This window comes from Siphateles boraxobius, unplaced genomic scaffold, assembly GCF_051911475.1.
Source record: "Siphateles boraxobius isolate OS27281-9 unplaced genomic scaffold, OSU_SipBor_1 11, whole genome shotgun sequence".
NCBI classification, from domain to species: domain Eukaryota; kingdom Metazoa; phylum Chordata; class Actinopteri; order Cypriniformes; family Leuciscidae; genus Siphateles; species Siphateles boraxobius.
The window spans coordinates 1,083,127-1,105,803 of record NW_027508711.1 but is presented as its reverse complement, the minus strand read 5'-3'; the positions used below and the strand labels follow the sequence as shown (position 1 = coordinate 1,105,803).

The 22,677-nt window shown below is 37.6% G+C and overlaps 2 protein-coding genes across 2 annotated transcripts; one reads left to right on the top strand and one right to left on the bottom strand.

Annotated features, from left to right (window-relative positions):
• Positions 1–2,311: 2,311 nt before the first annotated feature.
• ube2r2 (ubiquitin-conjugating enzyme E2R 2) lies at positions 2,312–9,582 on the bottom strand. Its single transcript, XM_077248911.1, has 6 exons — positions 8,847–9,582; positions 8,143–8,343; positions 5,516–5,602; positions 5,298–5,395; positions 4,300–4,434; positions 2,312–2,913 (listed from the first exon to the last, which is right to left on the bottom strand). Exons 2-6 carry the CDS (start codon positions 8,317–8,319, stop codon positions 2,658–2,660), a joined length of 753 nt encoding a protein of 250 aa, XP_077105026.1. The 5' UTR covers positions 8,320–8,343; positions 8,847–9,582; the 3' UTR covers positions 2,312–2,657.
• A 2,704-nt stretch (positions 9,583–12,286) lies between these two features.
• ubap1 (ubiquitin associated protein 1) lies at positions 12,287–21,605 on the top strand. The gene is made up of 7 exons (XM_077248898.1): positions 12,287–12,480; positions 14,218–14,266; positions 14,391–14,515; positions 14,601–15,398; positions 17,621–17,779; positions 17,894–17,995; positions 19,276–21,605. The coding sequence occupies exons 2-7, from the start codon at positions 14,227–14,229 to the stop codon at positions 19,414–19,416; spliced, it is 1,365 nt and encodes a 454-aa protein (XP_077105013.1). The 5' UTR covers positions 12,287–12,480; positions 14,218–14,226; the 3' UTR covers positions 19,417–21,605.
• The last annotated feature ends 1,072 nt before the right edge of the window (positions 21,606–22,677 follow it).

Below are 22,677 nucleotides of genomic sequence, written 5' to 3'. Positions count from 1 at the left end.
AATTAATTGAATTGTGATCATACAAGCACAGTCTTAAAATGATCATACTGGACATCCCACCCACCCCGACTACAAAACTCAAATACTTATGTTTAGAATAGAAATGGGTATCAATTTAGATTCATTCTGACTGTTTTTCCATTCTTCTTTACGTGAATCTTTAGAATGATATTCCCTTTAACAACATTACAAGAAAAAGGAAATGCATGGAACTTAAGAGCAAATAATGAATTCGGCTGTTTTTATCAGGACCACAAATCCTGTCTAAGAATTAGCATATGAAAAACAAAAAATTCTTAATGAAACATTAAAAACACAATCATGACACAAATAATAAAATCCTTCAAGACAAGTCCACTGTCGACTAATGTCACAACACTTTGAAATGAACTTTGTTGTTTTGCTGTGCACAGGGGTGTAAATACACAGAATCTCTTGCTGAACGTGAAAAATCCAGTTCGTTTTAATCGATTCACGTCCCTGTTGAGCCCCCTTGGCTCATAGTCCAGAGGTTCAAGAGAGCGATTGAGTCGGGAACGATTGTTTTTGATCGTTCAGTGAGTTCCAGATGCTCGGCAAAATAAGCAAGCACCGTTCCCTCAAGATCCTCAGATCCACACTCCCTTTTGGAGGGGCTTCGTAGGACGAGGAATCAGCATCCGTGTCCTTGGCTGGTTTGCGGGAATAAAGGTGTACCTGAGACCCCATGTGCATAAACGTATACGCTTCCACCCCCATTAATGAGACCTTAGGGATTCACGTGCCTCATTGGATGATTGACACATCATATAAAACACATTAAAACACACAAGCATGCTCTTGAAAGCTACGGCCCACCGTGGCCAACGCAAAAAAAGCATAAGACCAGGGATGAGAGGGCTCACATTGGTAAGCGAAACGTCCTCAGCAGTCACTGATCTCAAACCCCGAATTTAAACACCCAAGATTATCCTCAAAATCAGTGAGGAAAAGGAGAAATAGAAATGGTTTGGTACAGCAGCTCAGACAGTCATACGTGATCACTTACCAAGAGTATGTGTACGTTTAAAAGCATAACAGTATGATTACCTTCAGCCAAAATCGGTGGATCAAATATTCGGAGCCAAACGTTGGACATCATCGTAGTGACAAACAGTCCCATCATTGTTTCTGGGTCAGCGAATGAAGGTGTGCTGGAAGTAGTTGTAATGCTTGTGTTGCTGAGCACTTGAAAGCACCTTCATGTGCCATATAATCTGACACCGTGATTTAATGGCTCAAAAAGCTTAAGTGATTTGGGGGTACGAGCTGCGCATAAAAGGGTGTATGAAGTTGTGAAGGTGAAAATTTAACCTCACACTTAAATTTTATGAGGAAGAAACAGTCTATTCATTGTCCATTTTTTCCACCCTTGAATACTTACCTTTTTTGTGGAAAAGTGGTAAATTAGGTACATACTAGTGTAGAGTGGAATCAGTGAAGCCCTATACTGTAAAGACAGTTATGAAGAATCTGTACATACTTGAAAATCTGGGAAAAGAACAGAACATTCATTTGTTGATGACTTTACCAGGCATAACTAGTTAATGGTTGAGTTTAAAGGGTTAGTTACCTCAAATATATATATATATATATATATATATATATATATATATATATATACATATATATATCATTATTTACTCACACTCATGTCATTCCAAACCTGTGTGGCTCCCTTGATTCAAACTGGCACACTGAATTGAGTTACGAAACACGCAAAGAATCAGGCAAATTTGGCACATGAATGCTTAAATTAAATTTTAGAATGAATAACAACCTAAGTTTTGGCCTATTCTTCTTCTGAAGCCATCGTATGGCTACAAAATATTTAGAATATAGCTCACTAGTCATACTATTATGCCGTCTTTAGTGTCGTTTTAGGAGCTTGTCTGAAATCACAGTGCATTTGACGAAGAACGAACATAGCAACTGTCATATTACTTGTGAACGGCAGTGAAGCAACACAGCTGATGCCACAACTCCTCTCCCGTGGCCTCATGGGATAGTAAAGCGTCCATCAGATGCTCACTTTAGAATCTCGCTGGAAGTAGTAGGTCACCCGGATATTTACTGTATCAATACTATGAATTCAGACATACTATTTTCATGTACTGTTTTACACCTACTATATAGCAGGAAAGTAGCCGTATTTGGAGGCAGAGATTTTTTGGTTATAATCTATGGGAAAAAGCAGCTCAAACATCCTTCAAAATGTCTTTTTTTGTTCCACGGAAGAAAGAATGTCCTACAGGTTTTGGAACAACACGAGGGCAAATAAATCATGACAGAATTTAAATTTTTGTGGGAACTAGCCCTTAAAGTTTTTAATATATATATTTTTTAAATGAACATATTTGAGGTGGCCTGACAAGCTCTGAATATCCAAAAGCCCTGAGGTTAAGAGGCAGGAGAAGGTGGGGTGTGAAATGCAACTACAAATGACTGGTTTTATGAACCCATAGTGTACTTTACTGAGGAACTGGGAGGTGCTGTAAGGACAGAGATCTGAAGGTTTTTGGAACAGAGTGAAAAATGAAAGCTTTAAGCATAGGAAAAGAGAATCTGAAACATGAGGCTGTCGGGGAAAAGAATAGTGAGAAGGCGAAGGTCAGTGTCACGGAAACGGTGGAAGGAGGTCAAGACTCCTCATTGCCAGAGTCGTCTTCGTCGCCAAAACAGTCCCCGGCCATTTCGCTGCCAATCCCAACGGCCTCTGCCTCTTCATCGTCATCATCATCCTCCTCTATATCATCGTCATATAGATCGTCGTAGAGCAGGTCGGAGCTACTGTCGTGGGAAGGCACTTTGGTCTGGATGCAGTACTCGGCAAGCGTAGTTGGTACTTTTACTCCATCCCGCTCTGCATCTGCCTTAGTGGACATCACCTGCTTCCTGTGCACGACGTGGATACAGTGTCAGAAAATCAATTCAGTTTATTGTTACAGCTCTACACAGTCTACAAATATACACAGATCAAATTATTTCGAATGGTAAAGAAATTATTAAGGAAGGATGCATTAAATTGATCAAAAGTGACAGTAAAGACATTCATAAGGTTATCAATCATTTGCATTTCAAATAAATACTGTTATTTTGAACTATCTATAAATTAAGGAATCATGAAAAAAGTATCACATTTTCCACAAAAATATTAGGCAGCACAACTGTTTTCAACATTGATAATAATAATAAATGTTTCTTAAACAGTAAATCAGCATATTAGAAGGATTTCTAAAGGATCATGTGACACTGAAAACTGGTGTAATGATCCTGAAAATTTAGCTTTGCCATCACAGAAATAGATCACATTAAAATAAATAAATTGATGATTTTAAATTGCAATATTTTACAACATTGCTGTTTTTACTGTATTTTTTATCAAATAAATGCAGCCTTGGTGAGAGACTTCTTTCAAAAACATTAAAAAACATTGTACAAAACTGTATAATTTCATTTCGTTTTCCAAAGAACAAGCAAATGATTGAGTTTTCTACTGAAGGATGTTTTACTAGAAAAGAATGTCAATAAGAAAAAAGTTAATTTTTTTTAACTAATGTTTACTTGCCCAAAGGGAAACAAAGACACTCAGGACAGTATGTCCTAAACTTCAGTGGGATGGTGCAACGTAGCGTGTTGGGCCAAAATTTGGCCTCAGCCAATGTTTACTCTAGATCTCAGCCAACTTCAGTGGTATAATTCAATTTTGGCATTTCCTGAAGAATATGCAAGTAGCACTGCTATGCTGTTAAGGTGTTGCTGTTAGAGCATTGCTAGTGAGTTTTTGTGTGTTAGTATGTTGATGAATCTCTGATCACTGCACTCAACAAATTAATTAAGCTTCACTGCTTAAACGGTCAAAAGCATACATGTCTCTTATGATATTCTCATCTCTAGAAATGTCTTAGTTCCCCTACTTCAAAATAAGTCTATGGATTTTTTTCACACATTTTACGGTTCAATAGGCAACAATTGTAAGTCTGATACAACAAGCCACAAACTTGTTCTTTAGTAACACAGACAGTCTAGTACAAGTTGTACACTGAAGTTTAATACTTAGATTTAAAAAACTTTAGCTAGCATCTCAAATAATATATTAATCATTTAACTGTATGCACCTGCACTTTATACATTGTGCTTTGAAACAAATACAAATGCAAAAGAAATAACTGAAATTCCTTAAAATTGGTCCAGCAAAATCTTGTTTATATAAAAAATTCAAGAACATGGAAAAGCTTTTTTTTTTTAATGCAAGTCATTTAAATGATAAAGTGATGGTACCTTATAATCTCTGCGTATTCCTTGTCCTTGCCTTTGCTGTCTCTCCACTTGCGAAACATGACTGAGGCATCCACATTTGCAGGAGAAAAGGTGTTGGGTTCATTCAGCAGTGAGATCACGCTCAACAGGATTGTTCTGCAAACAAACACACACACTACCATAGGTTTGGGGTAGGTAACATTTTTTAATGTATTGAAATAAGTGTCTTATGCTCATTGTGGCTGCATTTATTTGATCAAAAATACAGTAAAAACAGTAATATTGTGAAATATAAAAATTTTAAATAAATGTTTTAATATTTTAATACATTTGAAAATTTAATTTATTCCTATAATGTCAAAGCTGAATTTTCAGCATCATTACTCCAGTTTTCAGTGTCACATGATCCTTCAGAAATCATACTAATATGCTGATTTGTTGCCCAAAACATTTATTATTATTATCAATGTTGAAAACTACTTAATATTTTGGTGTTAATAGATTTTTTCAGGATTATCTGATGAAAAGAAAGTACAAGAGAACAGCATTTATTTGAAACTTATTTGTAACATTATAAATATCTTTACCGTCATTGTTAATAAAGGAATAGTTCACCCAAAAATGGAAATTCTGTCATCATTTACTCGCCCTCAGGTTGTTTCAAACCTGTATGAATTTCTTTCTTCTGCTGAACACAAAAGAAGATATTTTTAAGAATATGGATAACCAAACAACTGATATATGGAAAAAAATACTAAGGAAGTCAATTGGGCCAAGAAACTGTTTGGCTACCGACATTCTTCAACATATCTTCTTTTGTGTTCAGCAGAAGAAAGAAATTCACACAGGTTTAAAACAACATGACGGTGAGTAAATAATGACAGAATTGAATGCACCTTTGCTGAATAAAAGTATTAAAAAACCTTACTGACACCAAACTTTTAAACAGTAGTGTATATATATAGCCATGGTCATTCAGAGCGATTTGTGGGTAATTGTGGGTATTTTCACCCTAATACCTGACATTCTGTGTGGGGTTCCATCGCTCCGAGGGCAGCTCTCCGCTCTGGGGGTCATCCACAGGAGGATGGAGGATGGAAATACAAACATCACCATTCTGGGGTTGAGAGATGTATATTAAGCAACAATTGCAGCATTGTTACTATATGATTACTAATGTAAGTTTTAAGCTGTTGTAATCCATTTGGTGCATGCGCACACACACAAGCATTTTCACCTCATAGATGTTTGGATGCCACATCTTGGTAAGGAATCGGAAAGTCGGAGGAGAGTAGGGGTAGTCAATAGGAAATTTTATATGGGCCTGAGGAAAAAGACATGGAGCGTTATTAGCTTGAATTATTAGCAGCCGTATTATAGCTAGTAAATGAGCCGTTATAAATCAGTCCAAAATGGAAAGGACACATTAGACTAAAAGGGTTGGTATAAATATAATCCTCATGAATCTCAACATCATGTACTCTTCATCGGGTTTCTGATATGGTGCCAAAATCCTGCAAAGTTTTAAATCTGAAAGTGAACCGTATATAAAGTTATTGTCTCTCAAAAGTAATAGTCGACTGAGTCAATTAAATGAATCGTTTTTTTAAAGTTTTTTTTTTCACTGCCCAAGGACGAGCATGTAAAGAATCAGTGGTTATAATTCATCTTTACCACGATATCACAGCAGTATAATCCTAAACTTTTGCTGTGTTCCCTTTATTTTACTGACGACTGCTTCTCAAATCTCGGAGTTCAATGCAGGACTCGCAAACCACTTGCTCTTGAAAGATGGTGTTCAAAATACTTAGTTTTGAGATTTATATTTTGTAGGTCTCCTGCTAACTGGCTAACTCTAGTTATCACTGTCTTACTGAAATACTTCTGCGGATCAGATGTGGGCCACCATTACCTAAAACTCTTTCTATTAATGCAGATTGTCTGTCGTTCTCACTACTTTGAGGAAATATTTGTTTTACCAACATTTATGTTACATCAGATCATTCACTCTAGAGCTTGGCTAATGTACATTGCATACATGCACTGTTATTGATACAGTTTCCACCTATTCACCGCAATATATTAGAAAAATACTCTGTAAATAAATTAGTACAAGTAAAATAATCGGTTTGTTGATGGACATGCACTTGTTAATGCTGATGGTGAGGAATTACAGTTGCAACATCACATAATGTGCCTCAAACTGAGTAGCGCATCACTGAGAAACATCCTGCCCAAGTCGTCCTTGCGATGGAGGTTCGGGTCGAATAACTAGTTTAGTTTACAGTGTAGGAAGCCTCAGGACATGCAGAGCTAACGTTGTTATGGCAATGGGCGTTTTTGTTTTCGACGCGCTTTACACTGTAAACCAATCACAACAGACTGAGCTGTCTGGCCAATCAGAACAAAGTAGCGCGCGGAAAGGAGGGATTTAGAGGGATTGATTCATTTGACGAGTCCTTTGAGAATCATTGAAAATGTGATGATGTGCAAATGTATATTATGAGGAAATTAAACAGTTTTTTTACCTTTGATGTACGTAAACATGTTGTAGGAGACTCCACAACAACATTAGGAAACTTTAAAATAGCATAATAGGGGCCCTTTAATGCTAACGTATGACTTGTAGGACTTGGAATATACTCCATAAGTAAAATGGACTACTTTTATGGTCATTTTTTACTGCTTCGGCATCTTTTTTGATGTTCGAAGCCCTGCCGATAATAAGAGAAATGTCATTTTTGGGTGAACTATTGCTTTGAACATGAGTGCGGTGCTGCTGCTTCTCTGCATGTGGAAATCCTGCTACTCGCCACTGTTGTTGACTGCTGATTATGTGTCAGACTAGATGAACTGGCTGGTGCTTAAGTGTAGCGTGACTGTGACGGCGTGAATGAAGAAACTGTGTCACAGTCAAAGAACTTAGAAAATCTTAGAAAACAACAACCTGATGTAATCTAACTTCATTAGGGATTGTTAGGAATAAATGGGAACAAACGATACAGCTCTTTGAAGCTAGAAAAACTTTTTTTGTTTTACAGGAAACCTTGCATAAATAAATTGTAAAATGAACATTACATTTGATGTATAACAAACTAGAAATGCTGTTTCCCAAAGATGCAAAATTTATATCCATGCAAATACTTTGTCAGATGGGTGGAACCCAAGCCTGTGCTCACAAAGATACCATAATCTTCCTCAAAACATGCTGTATCACCTATATCACCCAGGTAAAACCACATTAACATAATGACTGTTTTACAATTCAGACAAAAAAGGTGATCAAAACTCATGAGGGAATCAACCTACAAACAAAACTTTTTAATAGACTGAAAAAAGTATTTTATTGTTTATTTTTATGTGCACATAAAGACAGATTTCAAAACTATATGAATCCGACAAACTGAATTGCTATCATAAACTCAAAATACCAAAACATCCCCAAAGACTGTGACCTGTGGCATTGTTATGATACAATAATATAACTCTGAAGGAATGCGGAGGAACTCTGTTGTGGTAAAGTTAATGATTCGTAACTGTAAAAGTACTGACTATTGCGGTTGATAATATTCCACTGAGAATAAGTAACTGTGGGGGGATATGGTTGAAACGCACTGTCCTTCTCTTTTTAGCTCTCATATTGAGATGTCATTAATATCTGTCAAGGCTATAAATAGAGATCTAGAGTATAAGGAACACACCACCAGGGAGAGAAGAACTAGAGATTCTCTAAACATAGGAGAACATGGGGTGTGAGGTATACTATAAAATTAAATATAATTATAAAAACTGTGTAAAATTGTTGATCTGACTCGAAAACACCCAGGTCCGATGGTAAGCATTCAAGAAAATGTTCAGGCTTACCTTGAAGTAGCCCCCTTCATAAAGTGTGTTTGGAGGGCCAAATATGGCCACCTCCCAGTTGTAGAGGTCCGACTCCTCCACCAGAGTGATGCGGAAACCTTCCACTGGCTCCTCCTGCAGGGATTTCAGCTCCAGCATCAGAGCCTTCTGAGAGCTCGGCATTTGCTGGTGTGCCATGACAGTTCCAATCCTTCAGCCTTACTGTGGATTCAGAGAAAATGTGGTTTTTTTTTTTTTTTTTTTTCATAATAAAATATTATTTTATTGTTTTTTTAGCAATTCCATTATGACAACAATAATTTCATAATCTTGTGGCGCAACTTATTATTTATGCAAAGTGGTATTAACAGGTATTACTATGAAAAATATATACAGTGTACACACATAAATTATATATAATAAATGATATACTATATATATATATATATATATGTATACACACACACATTATGTAAACGTCATAAACTTTTGTTAATTGCGATTAATAGATTTGACAGCACTAATATATATATATATATATATATATATATATATATATATAGAGAGAGAGAGAGAGAGAGAGAGAGAGAGAGAGAGAGGTAAAGAAAATTGTAAAAAAGAAAGAAAAAACAAAAACACTTGTTTATAAATGTATGATTAGATTAGTAAGCAAAAACTATGCAACAACATTCTGATAAATAAAACGTTTATAGATTGTTATTTACCAGCGCAGCTCCCCAGGAAATTTGATGTTTGAGTGCCTTAAACTTCCAGCTTCATGTATATATTAATACGTTGCTGATATTTGTTTATTCCTTGGGGTCCAAAAGGGATTGTTAACCTCAATTTTCCTTTGTTATTTCTCGAATCCTGTTGCTTTTCCTGTTAGCCGTGAAGTTGTCCAGTCTTCAAGCAGAAATAAAGACAAATCAAACAATGTATCGCCCTTACTAACAGTAAAAAATAAAGCAGCCGTTTGTTCTGTATCTGCTGCTGCCCGCAATGGAGGTGAAGGCGATGGGTCGGGAGTTGTCCTCGTGTAACGTTACTGTCCTAACGTCTAAAAACTCTACAGCATGCAAATAAACCTCTAAATTCGCTTTATATGGTGCAGGATATGTTTGTCAAACCCTGCAGGTCGCTGTCATCACGCCGTTTCGTTGCGGGTCTTCGGCCGCACAGCTGATCAGCTGCTTGTTTACATTTGTTCTGGTACGAGGCTTCAACGCACCTTCAAAACCCCCAGTTTGCGCACAGAATTACACTGCAAACTCTGCTTTATCCGTCCAGACCGACTCGACAGCGAAAAAACGTAATGGTATGGGTGTTATGGAAGAGGAATATGGAGATTAAAGAGAGCGCAGTAGAGATACATATATGAACGATATCGACAGGTGATGATTTCTTTCGCCGTTTCTCAATCGCGTCTAATGATGCTTCCGGTTTTCACAGTGCGTGCCTGAACACGTCTTTGCGTCATGACGCAAGACACTCAACTGTAAATACACTTATATATACGGGTCCTTCTCAAAAAATTAGCATATTGTGATAAAGTTCATTATTTTCCATAATGTAATGATAAAAATGTAACTTTCATATATTTTCGATTCATTGCACACCAATTGAAATATTTAAGGTCTTTTATTGTTTTAATACTGATGATTTTGGCACACAGCTCATGAAAACCCAAAATTCCTATCTCAAAAAATTAGCATATTTCATCCGACCAATAAAAGGAGTGTTTTTAATACAAAAAAAAGTCAATCTTCAAATAATTAATGTTCAGTTATGCACTCAATAATTGGTCGGGAATCCTTTTGCAGAAATGACTGCTTCAATGCGGCGTGGCATGGAGGCGATCAGCCTGTGGCACTGCTGAGGTGTTATGGAGGCCCAGGATGCTTCGATAGCGGCCTTAAGCTCATCCAGAGTGTTGGGTCTTGCGTCTCTCAACTTTCTCTTCACAATATCCCACAGATTCTCTATGGGGTTCAGGTCAGGAGAGTTGGCAGGCCAATTGAGCACAGTAATACCATGGTCAGTAAACCATTTACCAGTGGTTTTGGGACTGTGAGCAGGTGCCAGGTCGTGCTGAAAAATGAAATCTTTATCTCCATAAAGCTTTTCAGCAGATGGAAGCATGAATTGCTCCAAAATCTCCTGATACCTAGCTGCATTGACCCTGTCCTTGATAAAACACAGTGGACCAACACCAGCAGCTGACATGGCACCCCAGACCATCACTGACTGTGGGTACTTGACACTGGACTTCAGGCATTTTGGCATTTCCTTCTCCCCAGTCTTCCTCCAGACTCTGGCTTGATTTCCGAATGACATGCAAAATTCGCTTTCATCCGAAAAAAGTACTTTGGACCACTGAGCAACAGTCCAGTGCTGCTTCTCTGTAGTCCAGGTCAGGGGCTTCTGCCGCTGTTTCTGGTTCAAAAGTGGCTTGACCTGGGGAATGCGGCACCTGTAGCCCATTTCCTGCACACGCCTGTGCACGGTGGCTCTGGATGTTTCTACTCCAGACTCAGTCCACTGCTTCCGCAGGTCCCCCAAGGTCTGGAATCGGTCCTTCTCCACAATCTTCCTCAGGGTCCGGTCACCTCTTCTCGTTGTGCAGCGTTTTTTGCCACACTTTTTCCTTCCCACAGACTTCCCACTGAGGTGCCTTGATACAGCACTCTGGGAACAGCCTATTTGTTCAGAAATTTCTTTCTGTGTCTTACCCTCTTGCTTGAGGGTGTCAATGATGGTCTTCTGGACAGCCGTCAGGTCGGCAGTCTTACCCATGATTGCGGTTTAGAGTAATGAAACAGGCTGGGAGTTTTTAAAAGCCTCAGGAATCTTTTGCAGGTGTTTAGAGTTAATTAGTTGATTCAGATGATGAGGTTAATAGCTCGTTTAGAGACCCTTTTCATGATATGCTAATTATTTGAGATAGGAATTTTGGGTTTTCATGAGCTGTATGCCAAAAGCATCAGTATTAAAACAATAAAAGACCTGAAATATTTCAGTTGGTGTGCAATGAATCTAAAATATATGAAAGTTTATTTTTTATCATTACATTATGGAAAATAATGAACTTTATCACAATATGCTAATTTTTTGAGAAGGACCTGTATATATATATATATATATATATATATATATATATATATATATATATATATATATATATATATATATTAGGCTTGGTTTCACAAACAGGGTTTAGATTATGCCAGGTATTTCTTAGTTCAATTTGGATATTTAAGTAGCTTTTATAAACTTGCTTGTGAAGAAAACATTAATGGTGTGCATCTTGAGACAAAGTAATGTCACTCATATAATTATATGCGTATATAGTATATAGTAGTGACATTACTTTGTATTTACACACACACACACACACACACACACACACACACACACACACACACACACACACACACACACACACACACACACACACACACACACACACACACACACACACACACACACACACACACACACACACACACACACACATATATATGTATAATTATAAGTACACTACTATCTATGTTATAATGGGAATTATAGGAATCAAGGGGAGAATAGTTAGTTGATTTAAGTATGTAAACGTAAGAAATTAATATAGATTTTAAAAATACTACTAATAAATTTTTTTTTTACAAGATTAATACGGAAAAGTAAGGGGAAATAAAATACAATTCCCTCAAAAAAGCCTTACTATGTTGGCCTGTCAAAATAAGCTACTTTGCACAATATCTATTTAATTAGTTTTTTTGGTATGAGTTGATCAGACTTTAATGTGTAGCCTGATGGATGGATGGATGGATGGATGGATAGATAGATAGATAGATAGATAGATAGATAGATAGATAGATAGATAGATAGATAGATAGATAGATAGATAGATAGATAGATAGATAGATAGATAGATAGATAGTAAAACTGATCTACTTTTTGAAAGTGTATGGACAAACACAGATTATCTATTTTATCAATGTTTTACTTAATGGTTATAACAGTTCACTAACCAACAATATCCAACAAACTAAAATAGTTCAAAACATTCCTTTTCAAACCCATAGTCAAACCTTTGCTGAACCCATGTGCAAAGTCCGACACAGATGACGTCTCCTCAACTGCTCCTCGCTGATTGGTCGAATCTGTAATCATTCAGCGCAACGCATGTCGTCACACAGGAACCGATTGAGGCGGTCAAACCAAGATGGCGTTTCGCGATGAAGCAGGAAATATACTCGGTTTTCAGTAAATTTCCTCATTTGAGAGCGTCGACCGGAGCTTGTATGTCCGAGGACAAGTGAGAGACTTATTCGGAGACTGAAGACGGAGCAGATATTGGTAAGGACACCGGTGGGACGCGCAGGGACAGTTTGAGGGGCGGTGGCAGAGGAAGTCGGGCCCTGTTAGGTCGCTTCACTAACCTGAACTGAAAGAAAACGAGACAGTTGTTTTTAACCAGCTGTACACGTTCATTTATGTGCTTCTCTAGTTCTTAAGTACCAAATCTGGGTTTTTAGATCATAAATCTTTTCGTTACTTTATTGACATGTCAGATCGAAAAGAGAAAATCGTAGTAGTTTGGTAAGAAGCCAGGAGGAAATATGTCATCATCCAGTTTCAATATATCAACTTCGAAAGACTCTCTCATCAATATATCTGAAGATTTATTGTTGAATTTAAACTGGTATTGGACTCATCTAGCTTGCTGTCTGTATGAATTTTTCATTGTCTTTATTACGCAACAAATCTATTGGCTGTATGTAACTTAGTTAACAGACGATCAGCTGAGCTTATGCTTTTTTATGTAAGGCATCATGGGTGGTGAAATGACTTCAAAACCGGTTTTATCAGCCTGCATGTAAAGCATGTGATACAGTTTTGGACTAGTTCCCTCCCTGGTTATCATGAAGTAGGCCTAGATTGTCAGTTGTGCTTAGTTTATTGAAATGTTTTAGTTGGTAAATTTCCTGTAAATGTAGAAGCTTGTGTGTTTACAGTTTCAAAAGAAAATTCCAAGCTATGCTTGTAACTTAATGCTGTTGGACTATGCTTTGTTTTCTAGTGATCTGGCAATATATTTTTTAAGTGTTTGACAGTATCCGATTACCAATATGCAGCCATGTTTTTAACATTTTGACGTAACGTTAATCAAATCATTCGACAACGAGGAAAACATGCCCTAATATGCATGGTTATTGTTGTTATTATTGTTTTGTATTTTTTTCCTTATTTGTTTTGGAAATTGTTAACTGTTAAACTTAAACCGGTATGCATTTTACATTTGAGAATAAATGTTATATAAAGAGTAATTAATGCAAACAACAATATACAAAATACATTATTAGTTTTAAAATAATATAGTTTAAAAAAAAATAAATAATGCTTTTTCTTTTATGCAGTCAGGGCTCATCAAATTGTTTATAAGTGCCAGTAAAGATTTTATTTCAAATTAATTTTCTTGTTTTGAACTTTCTATTAATCAAACAGTCCTAAAAAAGTATCACTTCTGTCACTTCTGCATTCAACAACAGTTTTGCCATCAGGGGAATAAATTTCATCTTAAATTGTAATAATAGGCTACTTCATGATATTTCTGAATTAGCTTTATTTTAATCAAATAAATACAGCCCTGGCCTGAAAAAAAAAAGAAGTTTAAAAATTGTACTGACACCAAACTTTTAAACAGTAGTGTATAACTTTTTGTGTAATTATTTGTATTTATAATAACCAATAATAAGATTATTACAGCTCTTAACGTTGAATTTAAATGGCATATTTCAGTAGTCTTAAATCTCTTTAGTATTGTGTTGGCATAAACACTCACAACCAAGCAATTCTGTTGTTATCTTAAACAATATCATTCTAATTCAGTCTTTCTAATAATTCTTAGCAAATTGTAACAGAGTATAACCAAAAGATTTTCTCAAACCTTGCTTGTTATGTGATATTGGATATACATTGTAATTTCTTATGTTAAAATAGTAACTTCTGTAGAGAAAATCAAAGTTAAAGGATGAGAATATAGGTAACTGTCCACAGTTTGTATGAATTTATGTTGTTTATTTATTTTTTTAGTTACTCTAAATGGCTGCGAGGAAGTCTGGATCAGATATCCACAACAACGGTGAGTCAGCCAATCAGCTGTCATGACTGTTTATTATATTTTAAAAAGACAACAAAATTATAAATGACTAATTTTAACTCATTTGGTTTCCTTGTTCTTCTGTTACTTTACTTGATGTTTCAAGGACCCGTCAGCTACCTTGAGGATGTTCCCTTCAAGCTCAATGAGAAATTCCGCTGTCCCTCAAAAGTGGGTCTTCCCATTGGCTTCTCTTTGTCCGACTGTAATTCCAAACTCTTAGATCTGCAAGTAAGTCGGATTTTCCCTCTAGCTTTCCATCAAATAGGCCTAAGTGTTTTTGTCAGAAATAAAGAATGCTTTGCTTTTACTCCAGTATGACTTCAGTCTAGAGCGACGGAGCGTTCAGTGGGGGGAGGAGCTTGCCAAAGCACGAGCCGCCGAAGCTCGAGCGGCGGAGGTCGCTCAAGTGGACTCTGAAAATGAAAGGCAGGCTGCTGCTCAGGATGCAGATGTCGGATTGGTTGGGGGGAAGAAAGCCCGCCCCTCTGATGAGCAGGACGTTCTCCCACCAGCATTGAACCCGGTTTTAGCTGGCCTGTGGCACAACGCAATCCTTACGCCTCTCCCAGCCCCCTCTTTTGGACCGACGCGACCAGCACCTAGCAACCCGGCCCCGCAGAGTCTGAACTTAGCTGACTTTGAGCGAGAGGAGGACCCTTTTGACAAACTTGAGCTTAAATCACTGGACGACAAAGAAGAGTTGCGAAATATCTTGCAGAGTCAACCGCAGTCATCCGTTTCGCCTCCTCAGCTTCCTCCAGCCGAAAATCGCCCCACTTCTCCAAGTACTACGCCTCCTTTTCAGGCCAAAGCAGGAATGTTCCATAAACCCAATGGACTAGTTGGACTGCTGGACTTGGGTGAACGGGGTGGGATTGTGGGGACCACTCTGGGACAGATTGATGCCGACCGCCCATGTAATATTCGCTCACTGACTTTCCCCAAGCTTTCAGACCCAGGAGACTCCCCCTCAGAACCTCCTCTCAGCGTTTACCCACCACGCAGTCTGTCTAACGGCATGCCAGCATCCCTGCAGAGAACAGCATCCAATACCAACACGACACTCCCCCAAGAGCAACCTGTCTATGCTCAGAATGGAACAACGAAGCAGGTATTGTAAAATAGATGAAAACATTTGGATTTCAGTGAAACCGTCAACTCCGGTTCAGTGGAAAAACATGAATGTGATGACATTTCTGCAAAATTATATTACGCAGTTTCGCAATACTTTCCAAGTAAAATCTCCAGTGAGTGGCGCAAAACGCGTGTTCAGTTTTGTCTGAAACCCATGAACTTGAATCTGGCAACGTTTTATTTAATTGCTTGTTGTACGTTTAGAAGTGAAATGTCCAGTGAGTGGTGCTTAATCACATTTGTAAATAACATAGCCCCTACTCTGAACCCTACCCTAAACTTATCCGATAGTGTTAACAAAACCAAAAGTGAGACTTCCAAGTATTTGCTAAAGCAACCATGCTGTTTTAGCTTGCTTTGAGCTCTTTTTCATGACTCGTTTCACTTGAATCAAATGGTAGTTGACTAGCTGTACCAGGTCAGCTACTGAGCAATTTTACTATGTCAGAAAAGCCATACAAATGGAGCTGGTTATGTGAAGCGAACGCCAAATGTATTAGTTCACAAATCATTCACTATAAAATGTACAAATCAAGTCATGACATAGTAAATCAAGTCTTTCTTCAAGACCCCCTGTTGTGAAAATCAAGTTTTAAATGTTGTTTATATGTCTATGTGGTGTTTTTAATATGCTTTAAGACAAACCATGTGCAAATTCATAAGGCAACACTATTGCTGAGTATTTCCTCTTTAAAACTGCAATGATTTAAAGACGGTCTATAAAACGCGTTTTGAAATCGCAGGTGTTTCTGATGTCACAAACTACCATGTAACCAATCGCATATTTGCTGGCGGCCTTTAGCATATCACTAACTATGACCGCTCTGAAGCAGTGAAGTCTCAAGAGAAGCCAGGTTATCCTGGTATATTTTTCTGTTGATACGAAAAATCAGATGGATTTAGCAATATAGCGGGTGTATTATGTAGGATGAACTATATGTCTTTCTCCACTGACATTCTGAATTGTTCAAAGCATTTCTTTTTTATAATTATATAAAACAACTTTTTTTATTATTGTTCAACAGTCAAAACTTCAGAGTACATCACCACATTATTCAGTAAACACCTTGCAATTGTAATTACACATTCAGCCACTAGTCACCATCAGTGGAATACAACCAAAACAAAAGCACATGAAAATTAAACAATTGTTAAGCAGTCCTATTCATTTACACCATTTTTATATGCTGCCAAATACGATCCCATGTTTTTCTTTTTTCATTTCTCCCTCATTATGCAGTCTCCCCAACATGCTCTCATATGAAGCAATTTCAATCATCCCATCAATCCAGTTTTTTCAGGTCTGGGGTTTTGGGGCATTTACAATTTTGTAAAATCATCCTGGCAGCTGTAATACAACCACTCTTAATAAGGGTAAATGTATTTTTTGCTATGTTGGGTATCACTGATTATCTCCAAGAAGGCATAGTCATGGTTCCACAGGTAAATTAGACCCCATCCACTCTTCAATTACTGCCAGAATTTTACACCAGAATGGGTGAACTAAAGAACATTCCCAAATCATATGTAAATAAGTACCCTCTTCCTTCAGTTCAGACTCAGAGAATTTCTAAGGATTTTGAGGCAGCTGTCTGACTCTGAGATGGCGAACGGGAACATGGTTCATGTAACATTAGCAACACGTTATTAGCTGTTTTATAACATAGTCAGGCAAAAGGTTAATTATATTAATTACCGGTATGTGTCCGACGTTGTTAAGAGCGATATCATTGTGCAGCGTTTACCTAAGTTGACCGAGTGAATCTGTGAGCTTGTGTGAATGAATGGAGATGGGGCTAATTAGCATGTTCATAGATCTGCATGTACTAAATGAAGCAAGGGTGTATAGTTACATTCAAGCTATTTTAAGGCTATAAGAATTTTTTTTTCATGAAAAAAATATTTAAATATGTAATTTTGTTGATCAAAGATGAATTTTAAGGGATACAATTATTGACTACAGGGGGACTTTAACCAATCTATAATAATCTGCCCTTTAATCATAATTTCTGTGATTAAAGGGAATAAAGGTTGGTGTTTTACTGCCACTATTGGTCATTTCAACTGGAAACTGCACTGAATTTGATCTATATTATGTACTTATGTTACAGTTTTGCCACAATGTAGGAAAAGCCACGTTTCTCCAATGAGCCAAGGTTGAAAATAGTTCAACTAATTTTTTTCTAAACGTCTTTGCAGTCAAACACCGTCACAGCTACTAACCATCCGCCTGCTGCCACGATCCTTCTCGGCCTTTCTCCCAGTGAACGACAGTGTGTGGAGACAATTGCGGGCATGGGTTATTCTTACGAGGGTGTTCTCAGAGCCATGCAAAGACAAGGACAGAATGTGGAACAGGTCACTTTTTAGGCTTGGTTATCCTTATTATCAGTCTCTGTGATAGTGTTGTTTATGTAAACGATTAAATGAGACTCTTTAATGAATTAGTTATGCCACTTCTCTCATTCGTAGGTGCTGGACTACCTGTTTATTCACAGTCGACTGTGCGATCGAGGTTTTGATGCGACTGCTGTGGAGGAGTGCTTGGAGATGTACCAGGGCTCAGAGGAAAAGGTTGGTGAATTCTGACAGCCACAAATACACATTAAGACTGAATTACTATCTGCTGTCTAATTTGAATATACATTTGCATCTATACTTGTTTCCATGTGCTTAAAAACACTGATCCTATAAAGAATTTAAAAAGAATTATACTTGTAAGAACAAAGTGTTGTTTAAGAGTCTGTGAGGTAAATATAATTTCTTCACAGCAACATAACAGATAGTTTATATTAGATGCAAACGTTAGGGTTGGGCGATATATCGATTTTATCGATTAACTCAAATGTGTAGTTTACGTCGACATGTTTGAATGAAAATAAGTTTTCTCTTAAACATCCGCCGACGCTCCCCTCTGTGCTCCCGTAGTTCCGAACGGGCTCAGCGTTTGCCATAGAGAGAGATACACAAACAACATGGCAAATGAACAAGACCGCGGCAGTACAAGCACGCCCGGCAAAAATATTTACAAACTGAATCCGCAGGGCCGCCAACTCTCACAAATTCACCGTGAGACTCACGCAATTGTCACTTTTTACACACTCATGCCACACATCTATCTTCTCACGCAGAGAAAAATTGCGAAGCAGGACACTGCGTCTGTCAATTGCGTGACAGACAAGACACAGAAGGTTACTATTGATATGAAACAAATTCTCAGCTCTCAGATTCTGTCAATTTAATTACGGAATTCTAACAATAAACATCCTGGATCTTGGTTTCCACAAAAATATTAAGCAGCACAACAGTTTTTCAACATTGATAATAAGAAATGTTTTTTGAGCAGCAAATCAGTATATAAGAATGATTTCTGAAGGATCATGTGACACTGAAGACGGGAGTAATGATGCTGAAAAACACACAGTAATAAGTTATATTTTTAAACACATTCAAATAGAGAACATTCGTTTTAAATTGCCATTTTCACAATATTACTGTTTTTACTGATTTTTTTAATCAAATCAGATTTAATCAAATTCAGTTTAAATATGGCAGTTCAGAAAAAAAATTCAGTTCAAATATCGCATCAAATATATATAACATTGACTTAAACATTTTATATCCACACAAAGCTATTGCACGGCTTTTGAAGGCCTGGAATACTGGCTACTTTTATGTCTCCTTTTTTTGTGTTATTTTAGGATCCCTGTGCCCATTCTGGACATTTTGTATTATATTCCATGGCATAAAAAGTCATAAATATTTGAAACAGAACAAGGTTGTGTGTAAATGATGTGACTTTCATTTCCTTTCAGTTTTGCATTGTAATATTTATGCAACATTCTCTCCCATAGGCTCTTGAGTTTCTGCAGCTGATGTCACGGTTTGGGGAAATGGGCTTTGAGAGAGACACTATTAAAGAGGTACTACTCGTGCACAATAATGACCAGGATAAGGCGCTGGAGGATCTGATGGCCCGAGCGGCTGCGAGCTGAGCTTCGAGAGTCCGTCCACCTGGAGCCACCCCTCCCCTGGCCCTCCGAGGGGTCCTGGCTGTGGAAGGATGTGATTCTCTTATCTCTAAGACAGGACGACTGATTTTGAATCCTAATAAAGATATACCTCTTGGAGTAGGGATTGATGGCACCGCTCAACTGTGCATTCATCCCTCTTCAGCTGTATGTCTGTTAAGTGATCTTAGAACAGTGACGAGTGGGAGGAGCCCAAACCCTCCTTCAAGAATCGGCATTGGCTAGTGTCTCTGTTGCCATGGTGAAAGGCTAGACTGGGCGGTACTGGAGAGACAGAATTGAGCAGAGCCCTATTGATGCCAGGTTTGACAGATTACGGACTCGGAGTGACACTCGAAGCTATTACGCTGCCATCTCCCACTGCTGGACGCAGGCTTTCGAAGATTGAAACCTGAACACTCATAAATACAACCCATGGCTAAACAGAAACCCCACTGAAGTGCCCTCTCTCTATTCTGTCTCTGCTGTTTGTTTGTTTGTTTGTTCATACATTGTTTATATGTTTGACAGTCGGAAATACTTTATCTTTCTTCATTTGTCCATTTGTCCTGAGATTGTGTTTCTTTGCTCTATGGTTAGGAACTGCTTTAACAGAACTAATCAGCATTATGTAAGTTTGCCCAGTTGGCTTCTGCACTGGAATGAACACATTTGGCAAGAGAAATTGGTAAGTTCTGCAAAAGAGCTGCAAAATTTAAATGATGCCGCCACGTTTTCATACAAATGACATGCAAATACTGCACAGGCACACTGAATCACAGATGTTAATATAAACATATTTAAAGATCTGTAAAGATACACTGTCGGTTTCCATCTGTAATAAAGAAATTGAGAACATTAACACACCCTACTGAGGTTAACACATTAATATGAGATTTTTTCTGAAATCTATTGGACAAAGCAAAAGAAAAATGGGGGTATTCACTAGCACTCAAAAGTTTGGGGTAGGTAAGATTTTGTTTTAAAGAAATTTATACTTTTGTGTTAAGCAAGGATGCGTAATCTTGATCAAAAGTGACCTTTTATGATTAGAAAGATTTCTATTTCAAATAAATCCTCTTTTCATCAAAGAATCCTGAACTGAAGAAATATGTGAAAACCACATTTCCACAGAAATATTAGGCAGCACAACCATTGAATGAATCTTACCGACCCCAAACTTTTGAACCGTAGTGTCCTTAAGTGATAGTTGTGCAATAGATCTGAAGGTGAGACTGTGAATTCTTGTGGCACATCTTTTGGGCCAGTAGAAACTCTTTGAATGGACTTTTAGAGCGCTTTGATCACAAGAGGTAAACTGTATGTCTGTTAAAATACTGTCCGGAGATGGAACTGAGCAATGTAGGAACTTAACTGACATAATTTATTGACATATCTGACTCCAGTATAATTTTCTGCCTCAATTGTAGGTCCAATGTCTAACCTCATATGTTTTGATACTGAATTTTGACGTTTGGTTATCAGTGGGTGACTGTCATGAAAAATATCCAGGTCATATTTCACCCCAAAATCCTAAAAAAAATTATTTCTGTATTGGAGAAATCCAAGCCTATTATTAGGACCAATAAGTTGTTGTTGTTTGTGTTTTTTTTCTTCTCTTCTTTTACTGAATTTTGTAACAAAAAAAACTGTTTCACTGCAATAATGGTCTTTATGAGATCTGTATGATACTTAATTAGAAATAGACTTTAATTTAAAAATAAGGTATTTGTTTTGTTTATGTTTTTTGTAGTGAAACATGGCCTGTATATGTTCTTGAGAGGTTTTGTGACATTTGCCTAAAAAATTGTGTGTGCCATTTCCTTTTTTATTTTTACATTGTGTTAGTTTCCATCACACCAATTCATTTAGGTTGAGATGTAGATTCTTAATGCCCCAGCAGCCAAAGAGACCCTTATTTGACTCTTTAATGTTGGCAAATATATACAGCAGTCTTCATTTGTAAAAGGCTTTTACCTGGAATGAAACGTTACTAAAAACCTCAATCAAGATAGTCCAGATTAACATGAGTGTGTTACTGTTGATACTGTTGAAATTATATCAAGCACTTTCCTCTGAGATGGAATCACTTTTGAAAGATGTCTCTGGTGGCAGATATATAGGTTATTGGGGACCTCATTTGGCCCATCATGAATAAAAGTGCTGCGTTATCATTGTTTTTATTTTTTAATTTTCACCTTCATAGGTACAAAAACAGCCTCTTTAAGTTCACTTTCCATGTGCAATTTATTTTGACAAGTGTTGCTTCAAAATCATGACAAAATTGTAATGTGTGGCGTGTGGTTGCTTGTTGATGCAGGTGGATCTCATGTAATCAAGGTCACTGAAAAATCAAAAGAAAAATAAGAAAATGAACTTTGCATTTAGAATATTTGGATTTTTTTAATGAGTTACCATTACGTAAACATACATTCCTTTCTCTCTAGATATAGATTAAAAAAAGGGTTGGACAATGAAACTGAAACATCTGGTTGGTATGGTGTACAGCCTCCTTTTGCGGCCAACACTGCTTCAATTCGTCTTGGGAATGATATATACAAGTGTCTCCAAATTTTTTAGTTGTGGTGACTGTGCAGGCCATAGGAGATTTTCAACTTCACTTTCATGTTCATCAAACCATTCTGTCACAAGTCTTGGTGTGTGTATTGGTGCATTATCACGCACCTCCTTCAGGGTATAATGTTTGAACCATTAGGTGCACATGGTCCTCCGGAATAGTTTGGTTGTCCTTGGCAGCATCCATCAAGCACAGTTGGGAATGCCATGCCCAAACCCATCACTGATCCACCTCCGTGCTTCACTCTGGGCAGCAACAGTCGGGAAGTTAAGACTCTTTGGGGCTTCTTCACACCATAACTCCCACAAATGTGGGAAAGACGGTGGTCTCATCAGAGAACATGTTTCACATTGTCCCCAGCCCAAGATTTGCACTGTTGGCAGTAGGCACCAATGAAACTGACTAGGCATTGACACGAGTTACCAAAGGTTTGGCAGCACAACCATTAATGTTAACTCAGTGGAGCTCCTGACGAACAATTTAGTTGAAAACAGGAGAGTCAAGGTGTGCATTTAATTCTGCAGTATTTTTCTGTTTTTTGGATACAATCCGGGTTAGTGCCTGGACATCCCTTTCAGACAGCTTCCTCCTGCATCAACAGTTACTCCTGTTGGATGTGGTTCGTCCTACGTGGTGGTATGCCGACATTACCCTGGATACCATAGCTC